A 24,026-nucleotide genomic window follows, 5' to 3' on the forward strand; every position below is an offset into this window, starting at 1 on the left:
TGATGTTTTAAAGTACAAGTGAGTGATAAAGAGGTATGATTGATTTGACATGTTATTTTCTTACCCAATTCGAGAATTAGCTCGTTTCCCATTGCCAAATCTAGCGAACACGTCATCTTTTTTTTTTTTTTTTTTGGTCTAGTCTCCTCTGCAAGCTATGGAAAATTTGTGCATGCTATTTCTTCGTTCTACTGACCTTCCGCCATTTTTATTCTTCAATTTTCCCGCGACGAAACCATTTCCAACAGTACCCCACTGACGCGCTGCTGCTTACCCTGTGAACTGCGCTTTTTGCAAACGTCCGGAACCGCTGTTAAAACGTTCGCCCAAATGAAATTTTTGAAACGCTGATCTCGTATAAAAAGAAAAAAAAAAGTGCGGCCGCTAAGCATTTTCGGAATAAAGTGAAAAATGAGCCCCTTGATGTGGAACCTTGGCAATCCAAAGACTCAAAGAGGGCAAACCATTTCTTTTGAAATCATGACATGAGATCAAGTGCATCTCAGAATTGTCGCGCTTTCAAATAATCGATTCTCGCTTTTTCCCATGCCACCGGAAGATGTAGACACCTTCATAGAGGGCAACATGATAACGCATTTGTATGAAAAAGAATGATTATACATTGTCAAAGAAACAATGCCCATATTGTCTTATTATAGCTTATGGATTAGATCTCGAAAATAACGATTTTATATAAAGATACTGTATGTGAGGTAAAATCTTAATATTATATCCGTTAAATCGTGAATGCTTTGCTTACTCAGATGGTATTAAATTAGACACACACCCCTTAAAGGATGGCAAGCAGTATCAGCAAGTATCTTTACAGAATCGTGGAATCCTCATACGAAGCAATGAAATCACGAAGCTGATGGGGAAGCGCGTCCTTGAAGTCAAGATCGTAAAGATCATACTTGTCAACATACTCGGATCTTGTCCAGTCGGCTTGTTGGGTGCCGATGTCAGCTTTTGAAGCAAACGCAGGTTTTATTTCAGGCGTTCCATGCGATGGCAGAATCAGTGTCTTTGTCAGCTAAAATTATATTTTAATGAGTTCCAATAATTACCCTATTCGTGGTTTTGAAATGATATTCTCCAATGCATATAATGCACTATGGATCAAATTGAGGTTTATATGCGACGATAGTGCCAACCATGTCATACTCCACCAGGCTACAGAGAAGGGAAAAGTTTCAGCAATATTATCCCAACATTGATGAACACGACGTATGATGCTGTGACCGAAGTGTGGCCCATCGCAGAAGTTTTGTTACTTGTCTGAGATGAACTGAGAACCCCACTTACAGTCGCATATTTAGTTGTAGGACCCGCCTGGAAGCGATTCCGAGGCTCTATTGCAACTGTTGTTCGACAGAAGGTCCTGGACGTCGTACTGAGACGCAACTGGTAGTGGACGCACTGGAGGCATACTCTCGAGGGGCTTTTTCTGACGGACTTTGATAAGGACAATGAGATGAATTGCGTGGTTGAGCATTGGCATCTTCGCCAGATAGTTTTCCACGTTTGTCAACGATGGCGTGCAAGTATCATACCCCGCCGGCCCTGCCACTTCTACTTTGTTATCCAAGGCGTAATGCTTGATTCCTGCCAGCCGGAAGCTTATGCAGCAAAATATTTCCGAATCAAAGCGTTCTCCTCGATTCGTGGTTACAGTACAGGAGAGCCTTTTTTTTTTTTTTTTTGCTTGCTTGCTTGCTTGTCTTTCTCTTTTCCCTTCTTTTGTATACACCAACAGAAATCGCCAATCCGACCTTTCTCTGACATGGGATAGTCACTGTTCACCTTTCCAAAGTCTGGATGTACTTCCTATCTGTTATCATTTCTTCTCAGCTCAGACATCATTCTTTTTACGGAAATTCAGCCTCAAAGGGTGATTACGTAGGGATTATTAGATACTCAGCTAAGTGTTGATTGAATAATAAACCATCCATATTTCTAGTCTTATTGGCTTCTTGGACTTTACATATTTAATCCTGAGGGGATATCAGCAAGCTACCAACTTTAGTACTTCCCTTTTTGAACGAGCACTGACCGCTTCCAGCAGGTAAAAGTCCTAGTAACGTTTTGCTCTCGTCCAAAATCACGAAACTAAGAAAGTTTACGTCGTAAGTTGCTCCAACTGGGATACTTTCGCTCCCTTTTTCATACAAAGGATCTGTTACAATGAAGTCCAAATACCCTGGGTATCTGGTACGTTATTTATCACTTCGTTATACACATATTCACACAAGTACTATAGCGTTATTATCATTTATCACAACACAAACGGTGCCGAAATTCAAAGCTTTTGTCTCCACACACAGGGATGATTTCATATATTGGCATATTTTGCACCATAGCAAGGTTGAATTGGAGGACATTTGGTTGAATCGCTTCAAAAAACAGTTGCGGAACATAGGCAAATCGGCCAAGGTATTCATATAAAACATTACTCATTTTTTTTTGCTGATCTTTTGCTTGTTCGGACGCCCTGCAACACACAATAACTTATGGGACTATGTAGAAAAGAAGCTTCAACTTGCACACCAAAGGGTGAGGGCAATTTCCATATCAAATTCTCACACCCAATTTACAAAATTTGCTCAGCGAATTCAACGACTCGAATTCAAGATTGCAGTAGAAGAAACGAAGCGAGCGAGCCCTTATCAAGCGAGGCCTCATCAAGCGCGCCGCACAGCAAATTAGCAGCGCAGTTTTTGGAAGTGTCGAAAACCCGTGAACCTTCAGCGATTTTGACCCCCATTTTCACGGAAATATTTATCCTGCTATGTATCAAGGATCTGTCTTAAAAAAAAAAGCTTTGATGTAACGCATGGTCGCACGACCATTTATCGAGACGGCCATGTGAAGAATGTAACATCAACGAAGTTTGAAAAAAGATGAGATAAACGGGAAGAACGGAGGAAAGGAATACAAAAAAAGAAATGTAGAGAAGTTCCCTTTGATGAGGGTTCGGCTGAGAGGCTAGCTGAGAGGCTAAGACGGGAAAGATAATATTTGCAGAACGGGATTGCCGACGTACGAGCCGACCCTTTCTACCGTGATTGCAGCCAAGGGGGGTTGAGAGCATCCATATCTAAAGGAGATAGCTGTAGTAAAATAAATAAAACCTCTTTGATATATAATGGTGGAGATGGGAGCCTAGCCAGTAAACAGAAAAGCCTAACACCATATGTAAAGATGGAGGAGTACACGTTGAATAAAACTGAGACGCGACACAGAAGTAGTGAAACAATCGAGGTTGTTGTAGCTGTGGCCCCGGAACAGGGCATAAAAATGCATACACAAGATCGTAGTCCAGAGGTTAGTCATCAGGGCAACAAACTACAAAACGTCTGCTGTTATTCGAAGCTGTGGCAGAGGATCAACACAAAGCGGAAAGATGGCCGATAAATTTATGCTAGCCAATAAAAATCGAGATAAATGCATTGCGGAGACTTCCGTTAATTCAAAAACCGACTTGCTGCTGACAAAGAGAAATGCTCAAAATTGCTTCTTCATTCTGTACGTCATGGCAAGCAACATTTACGAAGCAGCAGCCACAGGAGATATTGCGTATTTGAAGCAACATTCCTCTAAACTAAGGGAGAAAAACGAACGTGGCTGGACGGTACTTCATTTTGCTGCGCGCTATGGACAACTAGAGACAACACAATATCTTTGCCAACAGCCCATCGACCATAATGCACTGAATGGCGAAGGCAAATCTGCATACCAACTCGCTCAATTCTGGGGAAACGAAAAAGTAGCCGAGGTATTGCGATCTTACGAGCCTTCGACCGAGAAACCCTCAAAAAAGTCGACTGTAATGAACCAGCCACTTAACCATTTCGCGGGAAATCCCCTGAACAGGTACGAACCGCCAGTAGATGCATCTGATAAAATCTGAACCTCTGAGAAAAATACAGGTGTAGTTGGTATCGCGACGATCCCGCTGTGCTAATGAAACTAGCGCGTTCACCTCAAGCAAAATATATCATCTTGCAAAAACAGAACATGCTGTATAACGAATCCACTTCGAAACTGTATTATGCAACCTATTCGGAAGTGGCGCCTATTGTGGACGAGTTATATGGAGATACGGAACAATCTGCTCAACAGCAAGTGATATTGGTCTTTCTCGGTATTGACGAAGCAGAGGATAAGGAAGCTGCCTACTGGGCTTTGGATGTTACGCCTAAAGGAATCCATACGGATAAATATCATGCGATCATCAATGGTAATCAAAAATTGATCCACGCTGAGACTTTTACATCCACTAATATGGACAATTATAGATTTGACTAGCAAACTAGGAGTAAAGTTTGAAAATCCGCGTCCAAAAGCTTTCACGTTGGACAAGCAGACAGCAGGTATATTGGCGCAAGCACTTTCGATGGGTAAGTGACTGGTGCTACTTGATGTCTATATTCCTCGTCCCGCTGATCGATTTGGTTTAGTTGACTGGAATGCACGTAATACGTTCTGCCCAGCTTGCGGCCAGGAGACAATCTCTGAGGAAGGCGGTCATAAACGCTATTGCCCACCTCGATCCGAGAACGATACAAAGCATGAGCGATGCATTAGCACAAAGGGAGTGTCCAATTTCTCATACCCGAGGACAGGTACGGCGAGCTTATGCTTATGGTGCTGGATGTTATAATCCGACCTTCCATCTCTTTAGACCCTGTGGTCATCGTATGTATTGTTCATCCAAATGAAGACAAGATCCTGCTTGGACGCCAAAATAAGTGGCCTGGAAAAATGTACTCATGCATTGCAGGTAAAAAAAAAAATTGCGTAACACCGAGGGCTGAGTAATATATATTAATAGCGTGCGTAAGGCTTTGTTGAAGCAGGAGAATCTGTTGAAGAAGCAGTGCGACGCGAAGCTTTTGAGGAGACCGGTATCATAGTGGATCAAGTGAACTACCACAGCAGTCAACCTTGGGTAAGTGTCTTGGATAACCAAAGTTCCATTTCGAGACATTTTCTGATATCTTGTTGACATCAGCCGTTCCCGAACTCTCTAATGCTGGGTTTTATTGCACGTGCGAAAACTGTGGAAGTGAATCTAAAGGATAAAGAGCTTGAAAGTGCTATTTGGTTTTTCGCGTGCTGAAGTTTTGGCCGGCCTCGAGTCGAAATCCGACTCTGTTTTCTTTCCTCCAGACACAGCCATTGCTCATCAATTGATAAAGTCGTGGGCTTTGAACGGAGAGTGGCGCATCAATGCCAAGATGTAACCCTGTCCCACCCAATAGAATTATTTGACCGTGTTGTATTGGTCAGCTGTCTTTGGTTGCTTTCTTTTTGTTAAATCTCAGTAGTTTCACTTTCTCAGTGCTTCTTTTTCCGTATTTTTCCAACAACTCATGTCATACCAACCTAATCAAGCTTACGGTGCTCCGCAAGGTGGCTACCAGGCACCTCCTCCTAATTACATGGGCACTCCAGCAACCCATCATCAAAACCCGCAACAAAATGCCGGTGCTTATGGCAATTCCGCCCAGTACGCGGGACAACATCAGCAGCAACAGCAGTACGGGGCCGGTCAACAGAATTATGGTAAAACTCTAACGATATCAACGAAGTCTCCGTGTTAAATTTTTTATGTATTGGTAGGTGCCCGCCCTGATGTGAATCCTCAGCTATTGGAATGGTTCAAGGCCGTAGACACTGACAGGTCCGGCCAACTGACTGTGGATGAGTTGCAACGTGCTCTCATCAACGGCGACTGGAGTCCCTTCAATATCGAAACTGTGCGTACAATGGTCAATATGTTTGATACTGGTAAGTTTCATGGAATGGCTGACGAAATAATTACCATTTTTAATCTGTATCCCGACAGATAACACGGGAACCATCAATTTCAACGAGTTTGCGGGATTATGGAAGTACATTGAGGATTGGAAACGATGCTTCCAAGCTTTCGATGCGGATGGCTCCGGTTCGATCGATCAGGCGGAATTGGGAAATGCGTTCCGCACATTTGGTTACAACGTTTCAGATAAATTTCTCAAGCTGTTGATTCAAAAGTTCGATCGATACGGTAAGAACCCATATTTAAATGCGTAAAAAGAGCCGACTAGAACATCTGATATTAATACTAGGTACTGTAAAAACAGGTCGTGGCACTGTTACATTCGATAACTTTGTGCAGGCATGTGTCACGGTAAAGACTTTGACCGATTCCTTCCAAAGCTTTGACACCGATCGTGATGGCTGGATTCAGATTAATTACGAACAGGTATTTGAACCTAACAAAATGACAAAATTTCATGGTCGCTGACATTGTGTGTATTTAGTTCTTGGAGCTTGTTGTTCGCCAGCGTGCTTAAATGTATTTGTAGCATAATGTGGAATAAAAGATCGTCAAAAACTCAAGTTGCATATACCATATTGAATCAACGCAGCGCAAGTCTGACTTTTTTCTCTCTTGCGAGCAGACTGCTCATGAATGTAGTGATCTCAGTTCTTACTTCTTATTTGGCATTAAATGACATTCAGCAATGCATAAGGATTTCGAAAGTTATGGGCTATCTGGTTTATGGACGGAAAAAAGTTACTAGGATTAGATAGTCAGCTTTCAGATTGTCTAATGGTTTAATATTCTATCCACATACTGTACTCTCATCCTGATCCTACTAATATCTCGAATAATTGTCTGATTGACCAACAAGGTTTCCCACTTCATCTGACACCGATAATTACGTCAGGTATCTCATCCGTTAACAACTCACAAGCTAATACAGATACAAGTCCTGATATTTTTAAAATCATTAAAGATGTTTAGTACATCGTAAGGCACGCCGAATTGCACATTCTATTTTCTCACATTTCACAAAACCTGAAATAACGACGGCGCGCATGAACTTTTTTTCTCGCAAAAGGAAAAACATCAACTAAACCACATAATGTAATCACAGTGTGTAATGAATTCAGTGGGTTGTTTGCTGGTTTAAAATATCGTATAAAATAAAATCGGGAAATCGCGACACCTGTTTCAATAGGTGCACTGGAGTCTGATTGATCATGGAACATCCATCGTTCAAAAACAATTTTCCCTTATTCAGTGGATACCCCTGTTTATTCACACAGATCAGGATTTTGCTTTTTGTTTACCATGTGAAAGTATCTTTGAACTGCTTAACAACAGTCGGACAGTGCTGATATGTCGAGATCGCTTTACGGTAATCGCTAGAATACATAACGTAGTCTTGAAGGGAACTCCAGTCATAATTTTATTTCTCGTCTACCAATTTATTCGATACAATAAATGACCATGCATGAATTTCATAGATAGAATTAGTCTGATCTTGGAGTAAAGCGATCTGTTGCACATGCGTGCCAAAATCCTTTCGCGACTTTCCCAATTTGGAGCCAACCCGGCAAGAATTCGTGGCTTACGGATAGGTTAGTTCAAAGTCAGCACAAATGTCCTTGAACGCTGAGCGCAAACTTGGATGCTGTTGGTCACTTTTAATCACTGAACCTTTGGCTGTTCTTCCTCGCTATGCCATGTCATACAAAGCAAGGAAGAGTATATTGCCGCTCCACATAGATACGGCCTCCTTTACGACTCCACTCCCTCAAAGATCATCATTCTACCGCCGAATCCCAATCAAGCGTCAAGCCCCATCAGTTATCTTGATCGTACTTCTCCTCCTGAGTCTTGCGTATAATGTAGCAAAATCGCACCGAAGACAGCCATCCTCATGCATAGCGTCCCATATTGACGAATCGTTACCACCACCATCTCACCTGGCCACGCACGCTATTGTTATACCTGGCCATTCAATATTTACTGGTTCGAATGCCGAAGATCTAGAAAACGAGTCTTATTGGGTTCTTGAGTCATTCCAGCAAGGCCAAGTAACGACGTTCCTTAACCATATCGAAAAAGGAATAGAATTGGCAAGGAACGACCCAAATGCGTTACTTATATTTTCAGGGTGAGTTACCGGAGTCAATATAAAAGAAGAATATAGTCATGATAACGCTATCATAGAGGGCAAACACGAGTCCATGCTGGTCCTCGTTCCGAAGGGTCGTCCTACTGGCAAATCGCACAGCTCTTGCTTGCTGGAGATCCGGATTACGATACCATCCTTAGTAGATCTGTCACTGAAGAGTATGCTCGCGACTCGTACGAAAATCTGCTATTCTCGCTATGTCGCTTTGCGGAAATGACGGATCAGTATCCTCTGCAAGTTACCGTAGTTGGTTTCGAATTCAAACGAAAACGGTTCGAAGAACTACATCGCAGCGCATTACGCTACCCTCGAGCTCGATTCGAATATATAGGCATTGATCCCGAAATTTCTGACATGGATACTATAACCTATGAATCCGAGACAAACAACTCTTTCAAGCCTTTTGAGAACGATTTCTATGGTTGCAAAGGATCGTTACTGCAAAAGAAGATCGACCGCAACCCTTTTAGACGACGGCACATGTATAGAGACAGTTGCCCTGCCCTTTCACAACTTATTAGTTACTGCCCCTCTACTAATAGCGTATTCGATGGACCTTTGCCATGGGATAATCCACAAAGCAATCCACAAAGCAAACCTCTATTAAAAAAATAGAATCGAAAAAATATTTTGTACATAAAGGGAAATTCCGAAAACGGTGTGGATGCTTAATAGTGCGGGTTCTCACTTCATCAGTTTTTTATTCAACGGTTTAAGTTTACTATAGCAGCTGCGTTGCTATTCATGAATTTATCTTTGACGGGTTTATGTGGAAACTGATTTGATTGGGCAGCCGTTAATCCCGCATTGCCAAAAAAAAAGTGCTTTGATTTCGAAAACATTGCCAGCTTTCTTATTGGAGAATTTTGTCCTTCGGAGTTTATACCTGGATTTTAAGTCAATTCCGGAAGCCTGCAACCACACACGCACCAACTTCTATTTCGAAAATATCTAAGTTATTATGGGAGCTGCACTAAGTTGTGTTGCGCTACCAGCTTTAGGCACAGTGGGTGGCTGGATAGCCAGTTGCTTTTCTGCTGCTGCATGTAGTCTCGCATTCAGAAGGTAACGGAGCATACATAGTCAAAGTGTTTAATTGGCATTCATTTGTCTCGGCTTCTTTATAGTTGCAACTGCAATAACTCCATTGCCACCAGAATAGGCTACGCTGTAAGTGACGAAGGGAGGATATCAACTGATTAGAAACTAACATGACTTTTAGATTATTTTCCTTATGAATTCTATTGTGAGTATCTACGGTGAAAAAATCTTTATACCCAGCTAGCTTTAACCTATTGTTCTCCACACAGCTTGCTTGGCTTATGCTATCGAACTGGGCAATCAAACAACTACAACACTTGACGCTTGATTACATGAAATTGGAATGCTCTGAGGGAACATGCTATGGTATCATTGCGGTAAGCCATTCAACCACGCAATGGAGTCATTCACAGTACTTATTGGTGTTACAGGTTCATCGAGTTTGCTTTTCCCTTGTACTGTTCCACGCGATACTCGGCATCTTATTAATAGGCGTGCACGATAGCCGGCAGAAGAGAGCTGCCGTTCAGAATGGGTAAATAGATTTGATCTATGCAAGACAACTAGGATACTAATAGACTGGCAACGCTAGATGGTGGGGTCCGAAAATATTGGCCTGGATAGCTCTTCTGGTACTGTCGTTCTTCATCCCCAGTGGATTCTTCATGGTGTGGGGCAACTATTTTGCATTAATTGGTGCTGCGATTTTCATTCTATTTGGACTTGTTTTGCTGGTGGATTTTGCTCACAGCTGGACGGAGAGATGCATGGAAAATTACGAAATGAATGACAATAACAAATGGAAATACATTCTCATTGGTAAGGACCAATCTTTTCACAAAAGTATCTATTTTTATATATATGCTAAGCGTTTGGTTTAGGGGGGTCTCTGTTGATGTATGGTGGAGCAATCACACTCACTGGACTGATGTACGGTTTTTTCGCAACGAATGGCTGTTCGCTGAATCAATTCTTCGTGACATTGAATTTGATCTTGTGTATCGTGGTGACGCTCATGTGCGTGACGCCTCAAATTCAGGAAGCCAATTCACGCTCTGGCCTCTCCCAGGCATCCATCGTTGTCATTTATTGTACCTACCTCGTACTGTCGGCTGTTGCTAACGAACCCAACGATAAGCAGTGTAATCCTTTGAGACGATCGCATGGACCTCAGACGACATCCATTGTTCTTGGCGCTATTTTTACATTTTTAGCAGTTGCGTATTCTACCAGCCGTGCTGCCACCCAAGACAGTGCCTTCATCAACAAAGGCCGGCCCAACCTCAATAATTACGAGCCTCTGCAGACCGCATCCGCTGTTCCGCTTATGCCAAATCAAGTGGAAGCCGGTGCTCAAAGAATGGATGCGACAGGCAGTGCGCGCGACCATTTAGTTGCTGCCGTGGAGGCTGGTGCTTTGCCACGTTCTGTCTTATACGAGGACCATGACGATGACGATGATGTAGACGAAATGGACGATGAACGATATGGCTCTGTGTACAGCTATTCGTTCTTCCATTTTGTGTTTGCTATTGCTGCCATGTATGTCGCCATGGTTTTGACTAACTGGTGAGTCAACTTTGTAAAACTTAATGTACATTTAAGCTGGAAGCGATTCTTACCGTGATATTATAGGAATACAATCACCAGAGATGATGTTTCGGCTCCTACGCATGAAGACGGAGATTTTGTTCGAATCGGTCAAAGTTATACTGCGGTTTGGGTCAAGATTGTTTCTGGCTGGATTTGCCATCTTATTTACGGATGGTCGCTTCTGGCACCAGTTCTCATGCCTGATCGATTTGATGTGAGTTTTTCATTAACATTGCAAGTCAATTAATTCATTAACACGATATCTCTCTTTTCTTCTTTTCTGTAGAATTATTGAGCTAAAGTTTCGTCGTAAATGCATAGTTCAACTGCTGTAGGTTTTCTTATTATGTAAATATATCACTGTAATGCTCTCCTTTTTTTCCGCTTGCGATAAATGAAGTTCATAGCCAAGTTATTCGCTATTGCATACTTGAGACGATTGGATTGATCGTGCAAGCATAAAAGTTCCGTTGTGGTATCCTTTCCGAGGATATGATGGATTATATTCAGGCTTGCAAGAAGCAAAGCGGTAACATAAACTAAGGTAACTGGAATCGGAACCATTGCCGTGATGATCACTGTCGTGATGATCGTTGCTGTCATGGTCCTTGTTGCGGCATTGTAACTACAGTACGTACATACAGTAGAGGGAACGCTGGTTGCTCTATAAGTAAGCAATTCTTGCCTGCAAATTGTCCATTTGCAAGTAATTTTATGCGCTAACAACATTTGTTTGGAAAACTATGTGATACGCATCGAATATTGTACGCTTTCAAATTTGTAATAAATAAAATAAGAACAGTGTTTGTCCATAAAACTTGCATAACTTAACCGAAAAAAAAAAATGGATACAAAAGATGGTATATGTAAAAGTTTAAGCTCTATCACCAAAGATCTAATAAATCGCTTGGCCATTGTTGAGCTTCACGCGATTGCCAATATTGACCGTTGTACTGCCATGATTGGCTTTCATTACTTGAGGGAATGAATCCAGGCTCAGCAAAGGCGTCATCCTGCAACACAAACCAGCGTGGCTCCCATGGAACGCCTTGTTGCTCTAATTCCTTACGTCGATCACGTTGTTTCTGCTCAATGCGTTGCTTCTCTGCATCTGCTTCATCCACCAGACCTAATCCAGAATATCTTAGGATAGGCATCGATCGCTTCACGGAAAGAAATAAATGACATACCTTCTTCGTACATGCGTTGATCAGGACGCAACCGGGTGTCCGTCTTTGGCAGTTTTCCTTGTTCAATGGAAGTAATTTCATTCAATTCTATACAGAATTTTGTAAAGCCATAATACTTGGCATAGTCTTCAATGCCAGGAGGGTTGGCCGTCCACAAAACGGAGAGTTGTCGCTTGTTCATGTCCACTTCTTCCGCGAGTTTATCGCTCCATTTTCCAACCACTCTTCGGCATTTCTTATCCGAGGCGTCGTAAAATGTGGCGATTACTTCATTACGTTTGGTAGGTGTTCCAAACAAACCTCCGCCCGTTCCTTCCTTGAAAGTGATGATGGCATATTCATTGGTGTTATGGTTCCGAATACACAGTTCTCCAGCATGCTCCAAGTATTTCTCCCCGGCAATCATATTGCGCATCCAACTGGAGGGTTTGGAATATGTGAAATGATCATCGTGTCCCGTCAGCTGAACATGAAAATTGCCTTCCGTCATGAATTCCATAGATTTGCCCCAGAATTTACTCTTCACTTTGGTGCATTGCCAGAATTTGTAATTTTTCGATTCGGCATGAGCTGCAATGATGAGAGGATTGTGAGATACTTTTTCGGCGATGTATCGGAATCCTTTGTCGGGACGAATGCACTCGTAAGTTTCACTCATCATGGGATTGAAAGGCTACATCATTATGAGTACATTTTCGTGTAACGCAGTATGGCTTTCACGTAAACCGGTCTTTACCTTTCGCCCTGTTCGGTATTGAGAGGATGCGTAACTGGATACAGCAAAAACGGCTACATGAACCAATCGGTCCATAGAGTTGCTTAACGTGGAAGCTTTATCCAGAAGTTCCGAGTATTCTAGATCTTCGCAAGCCTTTTGCAGCAAGTTCAGCGGTTCATTCATATTGATTGGCATGGAGATAGTCGAGAGATCCTTGCCAACATTCTTTCGAAACACGGATAAAGCTGAGCCGATATCTCCAACGGCAACAGAAGGCAAAGTAGATCGGCGATGGCAATCACTGAGACTTGTCAAATCCAACGCAGAATCACGTCCTTCGTCGCTGATTTCGTTGCTTTCGTTGCTTTCTATAGTAAACGTTAGCATCACTTCTCACGTTAGATAATTTTTAATTACCTTCATCATCGCTATCGTTGTCAACGACCAAATCACTATCGTCTTCATCTTCTTCTTCGTCACCATTGATAATGATATCCTCAGCATCAAAGAACTGATCTGAATAGGTGGAGGCGCATGAACGAGCACTATCGCTTCGACTTAATTGGATGCTGTGAGATCTAGGCGATGGTTGCTGCTGGTGGCTCAACCGGTTGACTCGGGGGTTCGTCAATGGAGTGCTGCTGATCGCTTCTTTTGCTCGGTTCCACTGCGTATACTGTTGATCAGCGAGCTGTCTCAGTGTCTCTTGATCTTGTCTATAATCAGCTATTGACGCTGCCAAGCTTTCGTCTCCATCTAATTGACCGAAAAATGTATCGGCTTTCCTTCTCATGTTTGCCGCAAGATGTATCAAACGTTTTACTTCTTCGATGCCCCGCTCGATCTCTAGTTGCGCGCTCTCGCTGTGTTCATGCGTGCCATTCACATGATGAATATCTGCATGGTCTTCCTGGTGTGCAGCTGTCGTATCCAAGTCCTCTTCTTCTCGAGCATAAGATCGATAAGCGCGCAAAGCCTCGGTCCATTTCTCATGGTCTTCAACAGTGAGCGCTTTCAGATGATAAACGACGGTACCGGAGTCGATGTGGATAGAGCGTTGCTTTGGATTGACGGAAATGGTAGACACCATAATTTGGATAGATCCACGAATCACATTACCAGGAGAAGTTGCATAAGATAACAACCCTGATGAGGACAGCTGAAACCATCGCTTCGCCCAGCCTTTTAAAAAAAATCATGAGACCCATTAATGCTTTATAATGGCGCATATCGTATTTCCGATGAATTACCTTGCATTCGCTTCCGTTTCTTTTTCAAAAGCCATCCAGAAACCCCACTTTTAGGTTCAGCGTCAATGGTGGTCTGTGCATCTGCCAGTGCAACGGAAAAGGTAAGCATCTTTGGCGTATTTCGTGAAAAGGTATTATCTAAATGTCCAATTGTTAGCTGCACAAAACTCCTTTGTGAACAATGTGTAGGTTCTTACCAAAGACGAGTACGTAATTGCCGGGTTCATCAACTGTATAAGAGCCCTCGATTTTGGTGTTACTTGAATTGGTGCGATAAATTGGAAGAATCTCGTCGAGCCCCTGCTCTTTCAGCTGGATCGATGCGACCGATTTTGCCCGAGGACGATTATATGCAGCATTGTTATTGCTGTATAGAGATTCATTACAAGCAGGTAAATCATCAGCGCAGCTGTTTTCAGCATCATCTAGATTAATCGTTAGTCATCATTGACGATCTACATCTGTCTCAACGTGGAAATCCTTGGCCGGCATTTTTGTATTTACCCTGTTCAGCATTATATAGATCTCTCGGTGGTGCAGTTAGTTGGCGCTGTTCTACTGGCTGATGAGCTCGAAAAATTATATTGGACGATGAAGGTAACGATGTCCCTTTGCGACGGTACAGCCCGAAACCGATGTTCTTGTTTTTGGTCGTGAAAGACCAGCGTATACAAGTATTCCTTGAAGGAACGTACACATAGTGTAGGTAAGAATCGCGTGGTTGAACTTGAACGACTTCCATGGCGACAGTGTTCAAGCAAAAAAGGTTGCTGTCAACGCAGTAACGGTGCTCATAAATTTTATCCACCTCGAGGTGACATTGAATTTTGGTCATCGCTATCATGCTGAATTTGGACACTGTGATTTAATTACAGCTGCATGTGAATGCGAAATACCCTAATTCAATAATGACGCTGGTATGATACGCTTTTCCGGGTCAACGGTAAATGCTTCCATTTGCAGTGACCAAAAAAGAAAGGGAGACTCTGCTATATTGCCATATAAATAACTGAGTCTCTTGTGTTGGCATCTGATAAAGCTAAGAAGCTGTGAAAGTTGAGCGAGTATAAAGCGCTGGACATTCCTCACCGTCCGCTGAAGCAGCTGCGATGAGATGAATGTTGCGGTGTTGACATCTCGCTGGCATTGTGTGTGACAGTCCGTGCAATACTATGCATCCATCCGCGGCCGGTAAGCCGCAATAAAATCTTACATGTGCCTAAGCTGTTACTCGCCAAGCTGCCACCCCACATCAAATGTGTTCGGAGAGCGAAACTGTTTGAGATCACTTTTGTCTATGATGCACGATCATACACAGCTCGCTACGTAATCAATATTTACATCAATTTTTAATGGATGAGTATATAATGTAATATACATATTTGAGAATATACTCTTTATTTAAATAGGAAACAGCTCGTCACCACCCGAATTATAGGATCGAGTTGCCTGCTATATCCAAGCTGTCAATTCCGTGACTGTTTATGGGCTGCTCGAATTGCTTAAAAAAATTATTTTTTTTTTCTTTCGGAAGCAGATCCATTAAAGAAGCCGTAAGCGTTGCCCTTACTTCTCGGACATCGTTGATCAACTTTCTGTGTTTCTCTCTCGACACAGTCTATTCTCCAACCCTATTGTAGCTTCCATTGCTGCGATCGTTCTTTGTCGAGATTACCCACGAATCTTAGCTTCGCCCTTACTTGCATGGCCATGGTCTCCATTACGTCGAAAACACCAGTGTCATCGAAAAAACAGAAAGCCGCTGTCAAGGCCGTGGCTGACAATACGAAGGAAAACGATGACGTTAATACACCAAAGTCGAAATTATCCCTCGATCAGGTTGCTGGCGGCAAAATCAGTGAATATCCCATCGTATTCACGAAAGACTCAAAGTGAGTTTGTGTTTATGCCAGATCTTGGCTTTGCAATCACTGATCTGATTTGTCATAGATATTTCTTCTCCTGTGTTGGATCTTGTATCAAAGTCTTCAGCGTTGCAACGGGTGCCATTGTGAAGGTTCTTTCTAAATCACCTGCACTTGGAGGTCACAGCCGCCAAATTACCGGGATTATGTTGAATCCAAAAAATCCTCTGCAGTTATACTCTTGCAGTTTAGACGGCACAATCAAACTTTGGGATTTCAGCGATGAAGTACTACTCAAGGTAAGCATAATGATTTGCATTTATGCACTGGTTTTCTCATTCCTCATTCCTCATTCGCAGACTCTTCATGTGGAACATGAAGTTCACCAAATGGTGATCTCGCCAAGTAATCCCGATCATGCCTTTATTGTCGTCAAGAACGACCGTATCATAGGTATGTTCTGTTGTATTATATGCTAGCTACTTAACCTCAACCTAATTCTTTTTTGTTGTAGCGAGCTATCATATTAAATTCGTTGTCTTTCGATTCGATCTTTCATCAAGCGCTTCTGCGAAGAATCGGATGCGCCAGATTCTGGGTTTGAAGTCTTGCAGCGATTTGGCGATTTCGAAGGATGGGCAGCATTTGGCTGTAGGTGGCGGATATCAAGTGTGTGTATGGGAAATCAATGACGATGAAGAAGAGGTTGCATATTCGCAAATTCGTCGCTACAACGTTGCCGAACCCGTGACCAGACTCGCATTCAATCCTACAAAATCATGCTTGGCCGTTGGTGATAGTCTGGGAAGAATCACTCTATTCTTCTGTTTTACACCTGACACTGCGAAGTATCCAATTACCACGATTCTTCACTGGCATTCAACGGCTGTGGGCGCGCTTACCTTTATGGGGGACGGCGCTTATTTGATGTCTGGTGGTGAAGAAGCTGTGTTGGTATTATGGCAGCTGGAGACCACTCACAAGCAGTTCTTACCCCGCATGGGCGGCGCGATCCAGTCGATTTCTATTTCCCCCGATCACAAATACTATTGTCTTGCTTTGGGTGATAATTCCATTCGACTGGTTAATTCGATCTCGCAACAAATCGAGCAAGTCATTCAAGGTGTTCAATACCGAGCTTTGGATGAGGCTTCGAAGGGCCCCAAAACCGGGCTTGTTGTAGAGCCTCGCAATCATCACATTGTCATGAATGGTGTTCCTGGTAACATACAAGCTTACGATACGTACGCAGATCGACACGTTATGGATATGCAAGTTGTGCCAATGAATCAAGTGAGCCGTGTTGGTAACTCGGAAATCGTGCGACCCGAAGTGGAGCATCTGGCTTTTTCATCGACCGGCGAATGGATGGCTACAGTCGATATACGAGATGATGCAGATACGACTCCGGAACGCTATCTCAAATTCTGGAAGTTGGATCCGAATACCCAGAGCTATATTTTGCATACACGCGTCGACCATCCACATACAGATCGTATCACGTCAATCACCTTCAATCCAGGAAGCTCATCCCATGCTCCTATGGCCGTGACTACTTCGTTGGACAAGTCGTTCAGAGTCTGGTATTTGTTCTCGAATGCGGCTCGTACGGACCTTCAACCTACATGGATATGCCGATCCAATGGCGTTTACCGAAACTACTCCCCTCGAGTAGCGGCGTTCTCACACGACGGCAGTATTCTAGCTGTGGCTTTTGAAAACATCATTACATTATGGGATCCTTATCAAAACATCATCCAAGGAGTCCTGGTTCCTCCAACCAACGAAACCATTCATAACTTGCACTTTTCTGCCGATAGTCCTTACCTTGTATCCGTTTCCGATGATCATCTTTCTGTGTGGAATATGCTGACTTGTTCAGGTACAGTGATGCTCTGTGGCTTATGGATAGTTGAATATGGGTACTGATGTTTTACAATGGTCACTTGTAGTATGGTGGAGTTATCGGATGCAAGTTCAGCGAATCTCGGTCGACCCATATTCCACTCAGCTGGCCGTTGTTTGCGGCAGTCATAAACGTGGCAACTCCTATATTGTCGTTTTTGATTCGGCATCGCCTGTCCCCCTTTTGATCCACACCATGGATGATGAGTGCTTAGGTTTGGCCTGGGCACCAAAACGATCGGCGGACACCTCATCGGCAAAAACCGGCGAACTGATTTACTTCAATCAAAATCATGATTTCGTTATTCTCTCAGTCGTACCCAGGGATGCCAAGGTCGTATCGGAAATTCATCATGCAGTTAGTTCCGTATCTGAGGCAGCGGAGGCCGACAAATCAGTGTTCAACGATATGTTTGGTGCGAGACGTCAAGAGCGGGAGGATCAGGCACGAAAGAATGAACTTATTGATAATCAGACGGCCGCCCGAGACCAATCGATGCAAGCTGTTGACGAAGATGAGACGGAGGACACAACCGAATCTATTTTGGATGCCCCGAGCCACGTATTGCCGAACCTTGATGTCACTTTTGAGAGCTTCATGGCTTCTCTAATGGACCTTCGTATCAGCAAGAAAGCTAGTGAAGAATCCATGGAAATTGATACATCGACACCGGAAGCTATCCCACAACAAAATGCTCCTACTGCCGATAACATCACGATTTTGGAATCGGCTTCGCAAAGTTTGCCCACTTTAGACGCGTATTTTGCGGAAGCAAGTCAGAAATCACAAGGTAAGATCTTTATTATACAAAAAAATTGCGCTTGCATACTGATTTTTTTTTGGCTTTAGTTGTGAACAAATCCAGCGCAGACAACACCGTCTCGTTATCATCGGATGAAGATAGCAGTGATGATGATGAAGAAGACCCCGAGCATATTGAATGGTAAATAGATGTCACATTTGCATATTTTAACAACCAAATAAACCTTGAAGCATCCTCAATTGTATTTGCATAAATTCATCAAAAAACCAAAAGATCCAAAGATCCAATGAAAATTGCTGTAACGTTGGCTTTCACCAGAATTATGATGCGTCTTGACGGCGGAAAAGATTTGTGAGAACATGTTCCTGAGTTTAATGGAAATGATCCTGTGTGACAATGACAGATCCATGTGGGCTGCCGTTAAAAAGATTCTTTATGAGCTTTCCTTCTTCACCTGACAAGCAAAACAAGCATAACTGGCGTGCACCAAATTGCACCAGGATCTGCCTTTTCTTTCTGAAATCTCTTTTGCTCCACCATATCAATGCTTCTTTTCCTATAGCTGACGCTCATATGATGGGCTGCTCCTGGTCACCATGCAATACACACATAAAAGCGACTTTGAACATCGAATAATGTATCTTCTATTGGTTGATTACTACGATATAAATCCTGGCTTACTGATCTCTTTTGACCTTTTGATTTCTGTAGCAATTGCTGTAATGACTCGACCTTTTTAGATATGACTGTGCCAATTCGGACATGACAATCCAGAGCGGCGTGTTTGTTCGGGACGACATCAAAGCCCTGCAGAGCCTGGATGGGCTCCTAATTTTGAACAGCCAACTTCACACTGAACTTGATGACAAGATATATGGTATTGGCTTTCTACAAACACGAAAGATGTGACATGAATCCAGCTTTGGCAGGATCAGTTCTCTTCCTTGTTGACAACATGCGTAGTTATAGTGATCTATTTCACTGCGGTAAATGGCGTGGGGGAATGACCATATTTTCATATTGATTTGCAACACCTCAGCCGGAATGGCTAGTGAAAAGAGTTGCTATCATAAAAACTGTATCTCTGGATGATTGCATTAGAAGATCGGACGTGAAGACCTGAGGGCGGCATTCGAGCGTAATCAACCATGAGCATTCAAAATAGGTACTTACTGGATCAGTCTCTACATTGGCTTCCTTCAGAACATCGAAAATCGATTAGCCAAAGAACAGAACTTTCCTCCTTCTCTATTTTCTGGATTTATATGCGCTGCAATAATTTACAGTATTCAATCATATGCTGAATCTAAGCCATCCAAACTTTTTTTCATTGCTTCGCTTGATGGAAGATGAACTAGTCCAGCCAAATCTGTCAAGAGAGAATTGAGATCTTTATTGTCAATAATTGGTATCGGTGCCTTAACAAATATCACTGATGGCATCCAGTATCTATTTGGTGTTGCAAGGTTTCATTGGCGTAATGATATCTTGAATACCACCCATTTCAAGGCTGCCTCTTGCTTATGTTCGATAACTTTGATGGCTATCACCGAGAATAAAGACGATACCATTTTGTCCATCGATTGCACCGTCTGATACGAATCTTCCCGAGGTGTCCAAATTGAGGATGGCTGTCGATCGACGAAGGAGCATAATGAGGATGCTGAACGACATATTCTGTATGTTGATAAATGATGGAACTTGGATCGTATGTGCTTCAGCTGTACAGCACAGGGATGCCTTATCCACAAGGGTTCGCTTCGTTACTGAGAGCCGTTTCTGCTGACGGAAGATTTGTCTAAGATGACCCTCGTATTTGTTGTCGTACAAAGTGGCTTGTGGTAGGTCCCAGATTGACCGAGACAATGTCCAAACGCATGCTGGAAGTCACCAGCAGGTTGCAGCTGCGGGATCCTATCACCAGCTTGTACCCACTATCTTTGGAGGGAACTTCCATAATTGTGAGATACCCACATCGTGACTTCTCTGTGGGGTAAGAAGATGGGTATCCAGGAAGGCTGTCCATAATGGGCATCGAGCGTCGTATCCCGTCCGTATGGCTCAACTGTGTTAATCAGGAATGGAAGTCGATCTATCCACCAAGACTGCGCCAGCAAAGAGGTTTGAACAGTAATATGGAAGATTTTGATCAAAAGCCAATCTTTGTTGAAGGTGCAGGTTTCTGTTTCAGTGAGCTCCTGGAATTCGGTAGTCCGAAGGCATTTTGTTGCTTTGCTGATATAAAAAAATTCAGGAATCATTTCTTTGGTGAGGTAGGAAAAAAGATATACCATGAATTTTGGATGCAACTGATGACGCTGTCTCCGTCTGTTTTCTATGGCGTCTAAACTGGCAGCCATGTGCAGATGACCCATTCTCCTACGAAGCACTGATCCACAAAGTTAGTAAAGTAACAAAATAACACCATTGCTCGAAAAAAAGAAAGAAAGAAAGAAAAGGCACAGCGACTTACCATGGCGAAATTTCCTTCGATGGCGAGGTCGATACATCGTCTGATGCTGACGACAAAGACAGTGGATTCTTGTTGATCCTCTGCTTGCTCCGGGTATGACCCTGTAAGCTGGGCAAACTCGAGGACTCAGTATTGCACCAGGGACAAGACTGCATGACAAAAAGTGCGAGAAAAATGTTGAAGCATCTCCCTCTGCGGCCTTGTATACACCGAGAATGGAGAATGATAACGAACGTAACAAGCAAATTGAGTAAAGAGATGGCTAACTCGCCAAGTCACGAATACATCTCCCACTGAAAGTTATCGCTTGTGGCATCTCCGTTGCCGTCGCGCTTGTGTCTGTTAGACGGTGAAAAAATGATGTACGGCTGCAAACGCTTCTGTGGTGGAGGGGTGCTGGAGTCACATTGGGGCGTGCTGGACTGCATATCTGAAGGTGGAGTGTCGGGCCGCGGGTATGCTGGTGACTGTTCTTGATGAATACGGCGAAAGGACTCTTTAGGTACTTGCTCATTGCGTCTGTGACATCAATGGCGAATTTACGCATGTGCTCCTATAATTGCGTGATGGAGAAGAAATATGTCAGTAATTTTTGATTAGCATAATGGTACCCATGTTCCATAGATGCTACCTAAAAAAGAAACCAGAGTCAAAGAAGATCGGACATCAGGAACGCCTTCAACAGGTTGACTTGCGGGGGGATTGCGACACACCTTTCAGTGGACCGACCCGCTCCTAGCACATCCGCATACCGGCGAATGGCAAAGAAGTCCAATACAAGTCCTTGTCCTTCGGCGATTATGGGATCACAAGCTCGCCTCTAAATTGCACAAAGAGACATCAGTACGCTCAAAGAAAAAAAAAAAAAAAACGTTTCATATTTTTTTTTCTTTATTTTTCGTGCATATTATTTTTGTAATTTCAGGATTCTCTTTTTCTTTTTTTGAAAATGGGAAGGGTATAGGAAATGCAGGTAGAAAAAGATGCAAAGCCTAATGGTGATGCCATTATGAGGGAAATTTCAGTGAAGCGAAATTATACACGCTATTCTGAGCAGGACAAAGTGAGCTTCTTCAAGTTGACGTTTAAGAGGTATTTGAGTGCGGCCGCTGCTGCAAAACTTGGGGATTCGTGTGCACAAAAATGGGCTGCACAATACAAAAAAAAAAATCCCGACAGCATCTTTGAGAAACACAGAAAGACTGGCCGTCCATGTATTCTCCTTGAAGAATACAAACCCGCTATTCACGAGTGTATTGATGAGAGTCCTTCCATCGTCCTAGACGAAGTAATGAAGAAGTTTAACTCGTTTGTGTGATTTTGTAAAACAACATTGCAATTAATCTCTCCAGATATCTCCGCTTTAACCCATCGACTGGAATAGGGGGAAAATATTCAAGAGCGTTTGAGTGGGTTTATAAATGGGAAAATTGATGGTTTTTACGAGAATATGTGTCTTCTAACTGCTTCGCATACTAATTTGAAACATAGTATGGCGTGGTCAAAGAAAGTTGTAACAGCAGTGATCACAGTTCTCAAAATATGAGCAACAACAACAACCATTTTGGGCGCGATTTCCACTGAAGGGTTAACCAACTGGAGCCTTCCTCAGCCATCATCTAATAAAAAGAGGAAGCGCGAAGATGGCATCGTGCAAATGAGGAAACAACGGTTCCGGAACACTATACCAGCTTTCTAAAAGCTACGACGGATGAAATGACAGGTATCCGTATATGAAAGGCCATCACTTCCTGATGAACAATGCTCCTATCCACACATGAGATAATATAGCCAAATAGGTAGAATATCGTGGTTACCACTGTGCTTATTTACATCCCATGCTCCTGAGCTCAACCTGATGGAGCAATTGTGATCAGTGGTCAAGAACAAAGGGAAGCACAAGAAATTTCTCAAGAAGAAACTTTGATGATCGGATTAGTGAAGCTCCTGATAGCTTGAAATCAAGTGATTTTAAGGAATTATTAGACATTCTCATAAATACTTGGAGAAGTGTTGTAATGGGCAAGCGCTCTGAAGAAGCAAGGACGTTCGTGACAAAAAAGAAACAGATACACATATAATAATTACAAATACGTATACAAGCAAAGGATATTTGGTGTACTTTATTTTAAATTTTCAGTTTCTTTAAAATAATTAAAGTTTGCTACAAATCAGATGAAATAAGATATATCTGACATCTGATGTTACATATCATATTCTGCACACAAATCAGTTGTGTCGAAGTTTTAAATGACATGGTTTCTTTCTATCCTTTGCTGATGTGAAGAGCTGATGAAACATCGACATTGAGAGGGTTGACGAACGGCGACTCCTGGTGGTCGCGACATCTTTAGCAGGGACACACACTCGATCAAACACGTCGAGAACCTTGGTAACATTTGCCACTTCAGTGACAAAGCCGGGAAAGTTTTGCAATGAATCTGGAATCTTAATGACCGCCAAATCGATCAGCGTATATAGCCCCTTGGCCGGTAAAGTCATGACGTAAAATTTGATCGTTCGACCAATGATTTGGACACCGAGGATTCCTTCCATCTGTTGACTGTCCAATGCTTCTTTACAGAAGATGGTTACTTTCAACAAATCCCAGCAGATTAAGTGGTTATCCTGGTCTTTTGAAGCCGGCTTGGCTTCCCCGTATCCGACGTTTGTCGCCCATTTAACTCCGCAGGATTTTGTGATGCAAAGATCAGGACGTCCATTTGATTTAAACATGAACTTCGTTTCCAGAGTTGCTTCATTTGTCCAACGTAAGTAGACCCCATTATCAGGATCATCAAATAGGCCCGAGAGGAACGGCTCAACAAATCGTGAACAAAGTTCAGCTTCGCCAAAGTCTTCTTCCATGGGTTGATTCGGCAGTTTCGTAATCAGTTGCCCCAATGCCCTCGCGAACTTGTGGTGATTTACTTTCAACGACAGCGAGTCCATCTTATTGTTCGCCTGTCCCCGGTTGATTTTTTTGGTCAGTAGATCGTCGACGATGGCTAGCAGGCTGTTGGTGACATCTAGCGGCATCGGATCCCGTTTGATGCCATACTTGCTTTCGATTAAATCAACAGTTGCATTCCAGTCATCACACCCAATGAATGCCGATATATCGTTGGGAACATTGTTACGGGTCAACAAAAGAACAGATGTTGAAGCTAGCGCCAAGTGTACGTGTTCCTCCAGGCAATGTTTCCATTTCGCAATGACTGATAGTTGCAGTTGGTGAAAGAGAATGGAAA

General features: G+C 42.9%; 8 protein-coding genes across 8 annotated transcripts; 6 read left to right on the forward strand and 2 right to left on the reverse strand.

The window, feature by feature from the left end:
- Positions 1-3,495: 3,495 nt before the first annotated feature.
- On the forward strand, positions 3,496-5,081 carry BYT42DRAFT_252038 (uncharacterized protein). The gene is made up of 6 exons (XM_051562714.1): positions 3,496-3,873; positions 3,930-4,240; positions 4,299-4,400; positions 4,461-4,783; positions 4,845-4,951; positions 5,015-5,081. Exons 1-4 carry the CDS (start codon positions 3,533-3,535, stop codon positions 4,661-4,663), a joined length of 957 nt encoding a protein of 318 aa, XP_051426728.1. The 5' UTR covers positions 3,496-3,532; the 3' UTR covers positions 4,664-4,783; positions 4,845-4,951; positions 5,015-5,081.
- Positions 5,082-5,624: 543 nt separating this feature from the next.
- Positions 5,625-6,341, forward strand: BYT42DRAFT_492002 (uncharacterized protein; the record flags this gene model as incomplete). The annotated part of the gene is made up of 4 exons (XM_051564115.1): positions 5,625-5,793; positions 5,852-6,052; positions 6,114-6,250; positions 6,309-6,341. Coding segments are annotated over 4 exons (540 nt in total), but the record flags the coding sequence as incomplete, so codon positions are not given.
- A 1,051-nt stretch (positions 6,342-7,392) lies between these two features.
- Positions 7,393-8,637, forward strand: BYT42DRAFT_561704 (uncharacterized protein). The gene is made up of 2 exons (XM_051567393.1): positions 7,393-7,955; positions 8,012-8,637. The coding sequence occupies exons 1-2, from the start codon at positions 7,438-7,440 to the stop codon at positions 8,589-8,591; spliced, it is 1,098 nt and encodes a 365-aa protein (XP_051426730.1). The 5' UTR covers positions 7,393-7,437; the 3' UTR covers positions 8,592-8,637.
- Positions 8,638-8,841: 204 nt separating this feature from the next.
- BYT42DRAFT_561705 (serine incorporator/TMS membrane protein) lies at positions 8,842-11,036 on the forward strand. Its single transcript, XM_051567394.1, has 9 exons — positions 8,842-9,041; positions 9,104-9,146; positions 9,199-9,222; positions 9,287-9,394; positions 9,449-9,552; positions 9,610-9,836; positions 9,899-10,586; positions 10,653-10,824; positions 10,897-11,036. The coding sequence occupies exons 1-9, from the start codon at positions 8,938-8,940 to the stop codon at positions 10,903-10,905; spliced, it is 1,479 nt and encodes a 492-aa protein (XP_051426731.1). The 5' UTR covers positions 8,842-8,937; the 3' UTR covers positions 10,906-11,036.
- A 341-nt stretch (positions 11,037-11,377) lies between these two features.
- On the reverse strand, positions 11,378-14,575 carry BYT42DRAFT_561707 (Oxysterol-binding protein-domain-containing protein). Its single transcript, XM_051567395.1, has 7 exons — positions 14,273-14,575; positions 13,926-14,193; positions 13,769-13,869; positions 12,936-13,700; positions 12,537-12,886; positions 11,801-12,473; positions 11,378-11,739 (listed from the first exon to the last, which is right to left on the reverse strand). The coding sequence occupies exons 1-7, from the start codon at positions 14,508-14,510 to the stop codon at positions 11,495-11,497; spliced, it is 2,640 nt and encodes an 879-aa protein (XP_051426732.1). The 5' UTR covers positions 14,511-14,575; the 3' UTR covers positions 11,378-11,494.
- Positions 14,576-15,313: 738 nt separating this feature from the next.
- BYT42DRAFT_603327 (WD40-repeat-containing domain protein) lies at positions 15,314-18,547 on the forward strand. Its single transcript, XM_051571075.1, has 6 exons — positions 15,314-15,660; positions 15,719-15,932; positions 15,993-16,086; positions 16,148-17,515; positions 17,586-18,329; positions 18,389-18,547. The coding sequence occupies exons 1-6, from the start codon at positions 15,473-15,475 to the stop codon at positions 18,484-18,486; spliced, it is 2,706 nt and encodes a 901-aa protein (XP_051426733.1). The 5' UTR covers positions 15,314-15,472; the 3' UTR covers positions 18,487-18,547.
- A 3,195-nt stretch (positions 18,548-21,742) lies between these two features.
- Positions 21,743-22,359, forward strand: BYT42DRAFT_592589 (uncharacterized protein; the record flags this gene model as incomplete). The annotated part of the gene is made up of 2 exons (XM_051570629.1): positions 21,743-22,087; positions 22,267-22,359. 2 exons carry the CDS (start codon positions 21,743-21,745, stop codon positions 22,357-22,359), a joined length of 438 nt encoding a protein of 145 aa, XP_051426734.1.
- A 645-nt stretch (positions 22,360-23,004) lies between these two features.
- On the reverse strand, positions 23,005-23,814 carry BYT42DRAFT_492138 (uncharacterized protein; the record flags this gene model as incomplete). The annotated part of the gene is made up of 1 exon (XM_051564126.1): positions 23,005-23,814. The coding sequence occupies one exon, from the start codon at positions 23,812-23,814 to the stop codon at positions 23,005-23,007; it is 810 nt and encodes a 269-aa protein (XP_051426735.1).
- Between the last annotated feature and the right edge of the window lie 212 nt (positions 23,815-24,026).

This window comes from Radiomyces spectabilis (assembly GCF_025331425.1).
Source record: "Radiomyces spectabilis strain NRRL 2753 chromosome Unknown BYT42scaffold_3, whole genome shotgun sequence".
NCBI lineage: Eukaryota > Fungi > Mucoromycota > Mucoromycetes > Mucorales > Radiomycetaceae > Radiomyces > Radiomyces spectabilis.

What these genes read in the sequence shown, in the direction of transcription:
- BYT42DRAFT_561704 (XM_051567393.1), top strand. Translation starts at nt 7,438, where the DNA reads ATGTCCTTGAACGCTGAGCGCAAACTTGGATGCTGTTGGTCACTTTTA. An exon ending in GCGTTACTTATATTTTCAGG is followed by an intron (nt 7,956 to 8,011) that starts GTGAGTTACCGG and finishes ACGCTATCATAG; the next exon opens with AGGGCAAACACGAGTCCATG.
- BYT42DRAFT_252038 (XM_051562714.1), top strand. Translation starts at nt 3,533, where the DNA reads ATGGCAAGCAACATTTACGAAGCAGCAGCCACAGGAGATATTGCGTAT. An exon ending in GCGGGAAATCCCCTGAACAG is followed by an intron (nt 3,874 to 3,929) that starts GTACGAACCGCC and finishes AGAAAAATACAG; the next exon opens with GTGTAGTTGGTATCGCGACG. An exon ending in GGCGCAAGCACTTTCGATGG is followed by an intron (nt 4,401 to 4,460) that starts GTAAGTGACTGG and finishes GATTTGGTTTAG; the next exon opens with TTGACTGGAATGCACGTAAT.
- BYT42DRAFT_561705 (XM_051567394.1), top strand. Translation starts at nt 8,938, where the DNA reads ATGGGAGCTGCACTAAGTTGTGTTGCGCTACCAGCTTTAGGCACAGTG. An exon ending in TTTTCCTTATGAATTCTATT is followed by an intron (nt 9,223 to 9,286) that starts GTGAGTATCTAC and finishes TTCTCCACACAG; the next exon opens with CTTGCTTGGCTTATGCTATC. An exon ending in ATGGAAATACATTCTCATTG is followed by an intron (nt 9,837 to 9,898) that starts GTAAGGACCAAT and finishes CGTTTGGTTTAG; the next exon opens with GGGGGTCTCTGTTGATGTAT.
- BYT42DRAFT_561707 (XM_051567395.1), bottom strand. Translation starts at nt 14,510, where the DNA reads ATGGAAGTCGTTCAAGTTCAACCACGCGATTCTTACCTACACTATGTG. An exon ending in CACAAAGGAGTTTTGTGCAG is followed by an intron (nt 13,870 to 13,925) that starts CTAACAATTGGA and finishes AAAGATGCTTAC; the next exon opens with CTTTTCCGTTGCACTGGCAG. An exon ending in CAACGATAGCGATGATGAAG is followed by an intron (nt 12,887 to 12,935) that starts GTAATTAAAAAT and finishes CGTTTACTATAG; the next exon opens with AAAGCAACGAAAGCAACGAA.
- BYT42DRAFT_603327 (XM_051571075.1), top strand. Translation starts at nt 15,473, where the DNA reads ATGGCCATGGTCTCCATTACGTCGAAAACACCAGTGTCATCGAAAAAA. An exon ending in GTATTCACGAAAGACTCAAA is followed by an intron (nt 15,661 to 15,718) that starts GTGAGTTTGTGT and finishes GATTTGTCATAG; the next exon opens with ATATTTCTTCTCCTGTGTTG. An exon ending in GCGATGAAGTACTACTCAAG is followed by an intron (nt 15,933 to 15,992) that starts GTAAGCATAATG and finishes CCTCATTCGCAG; the next exon opens with ACTCTTCATGTGGAACATGA.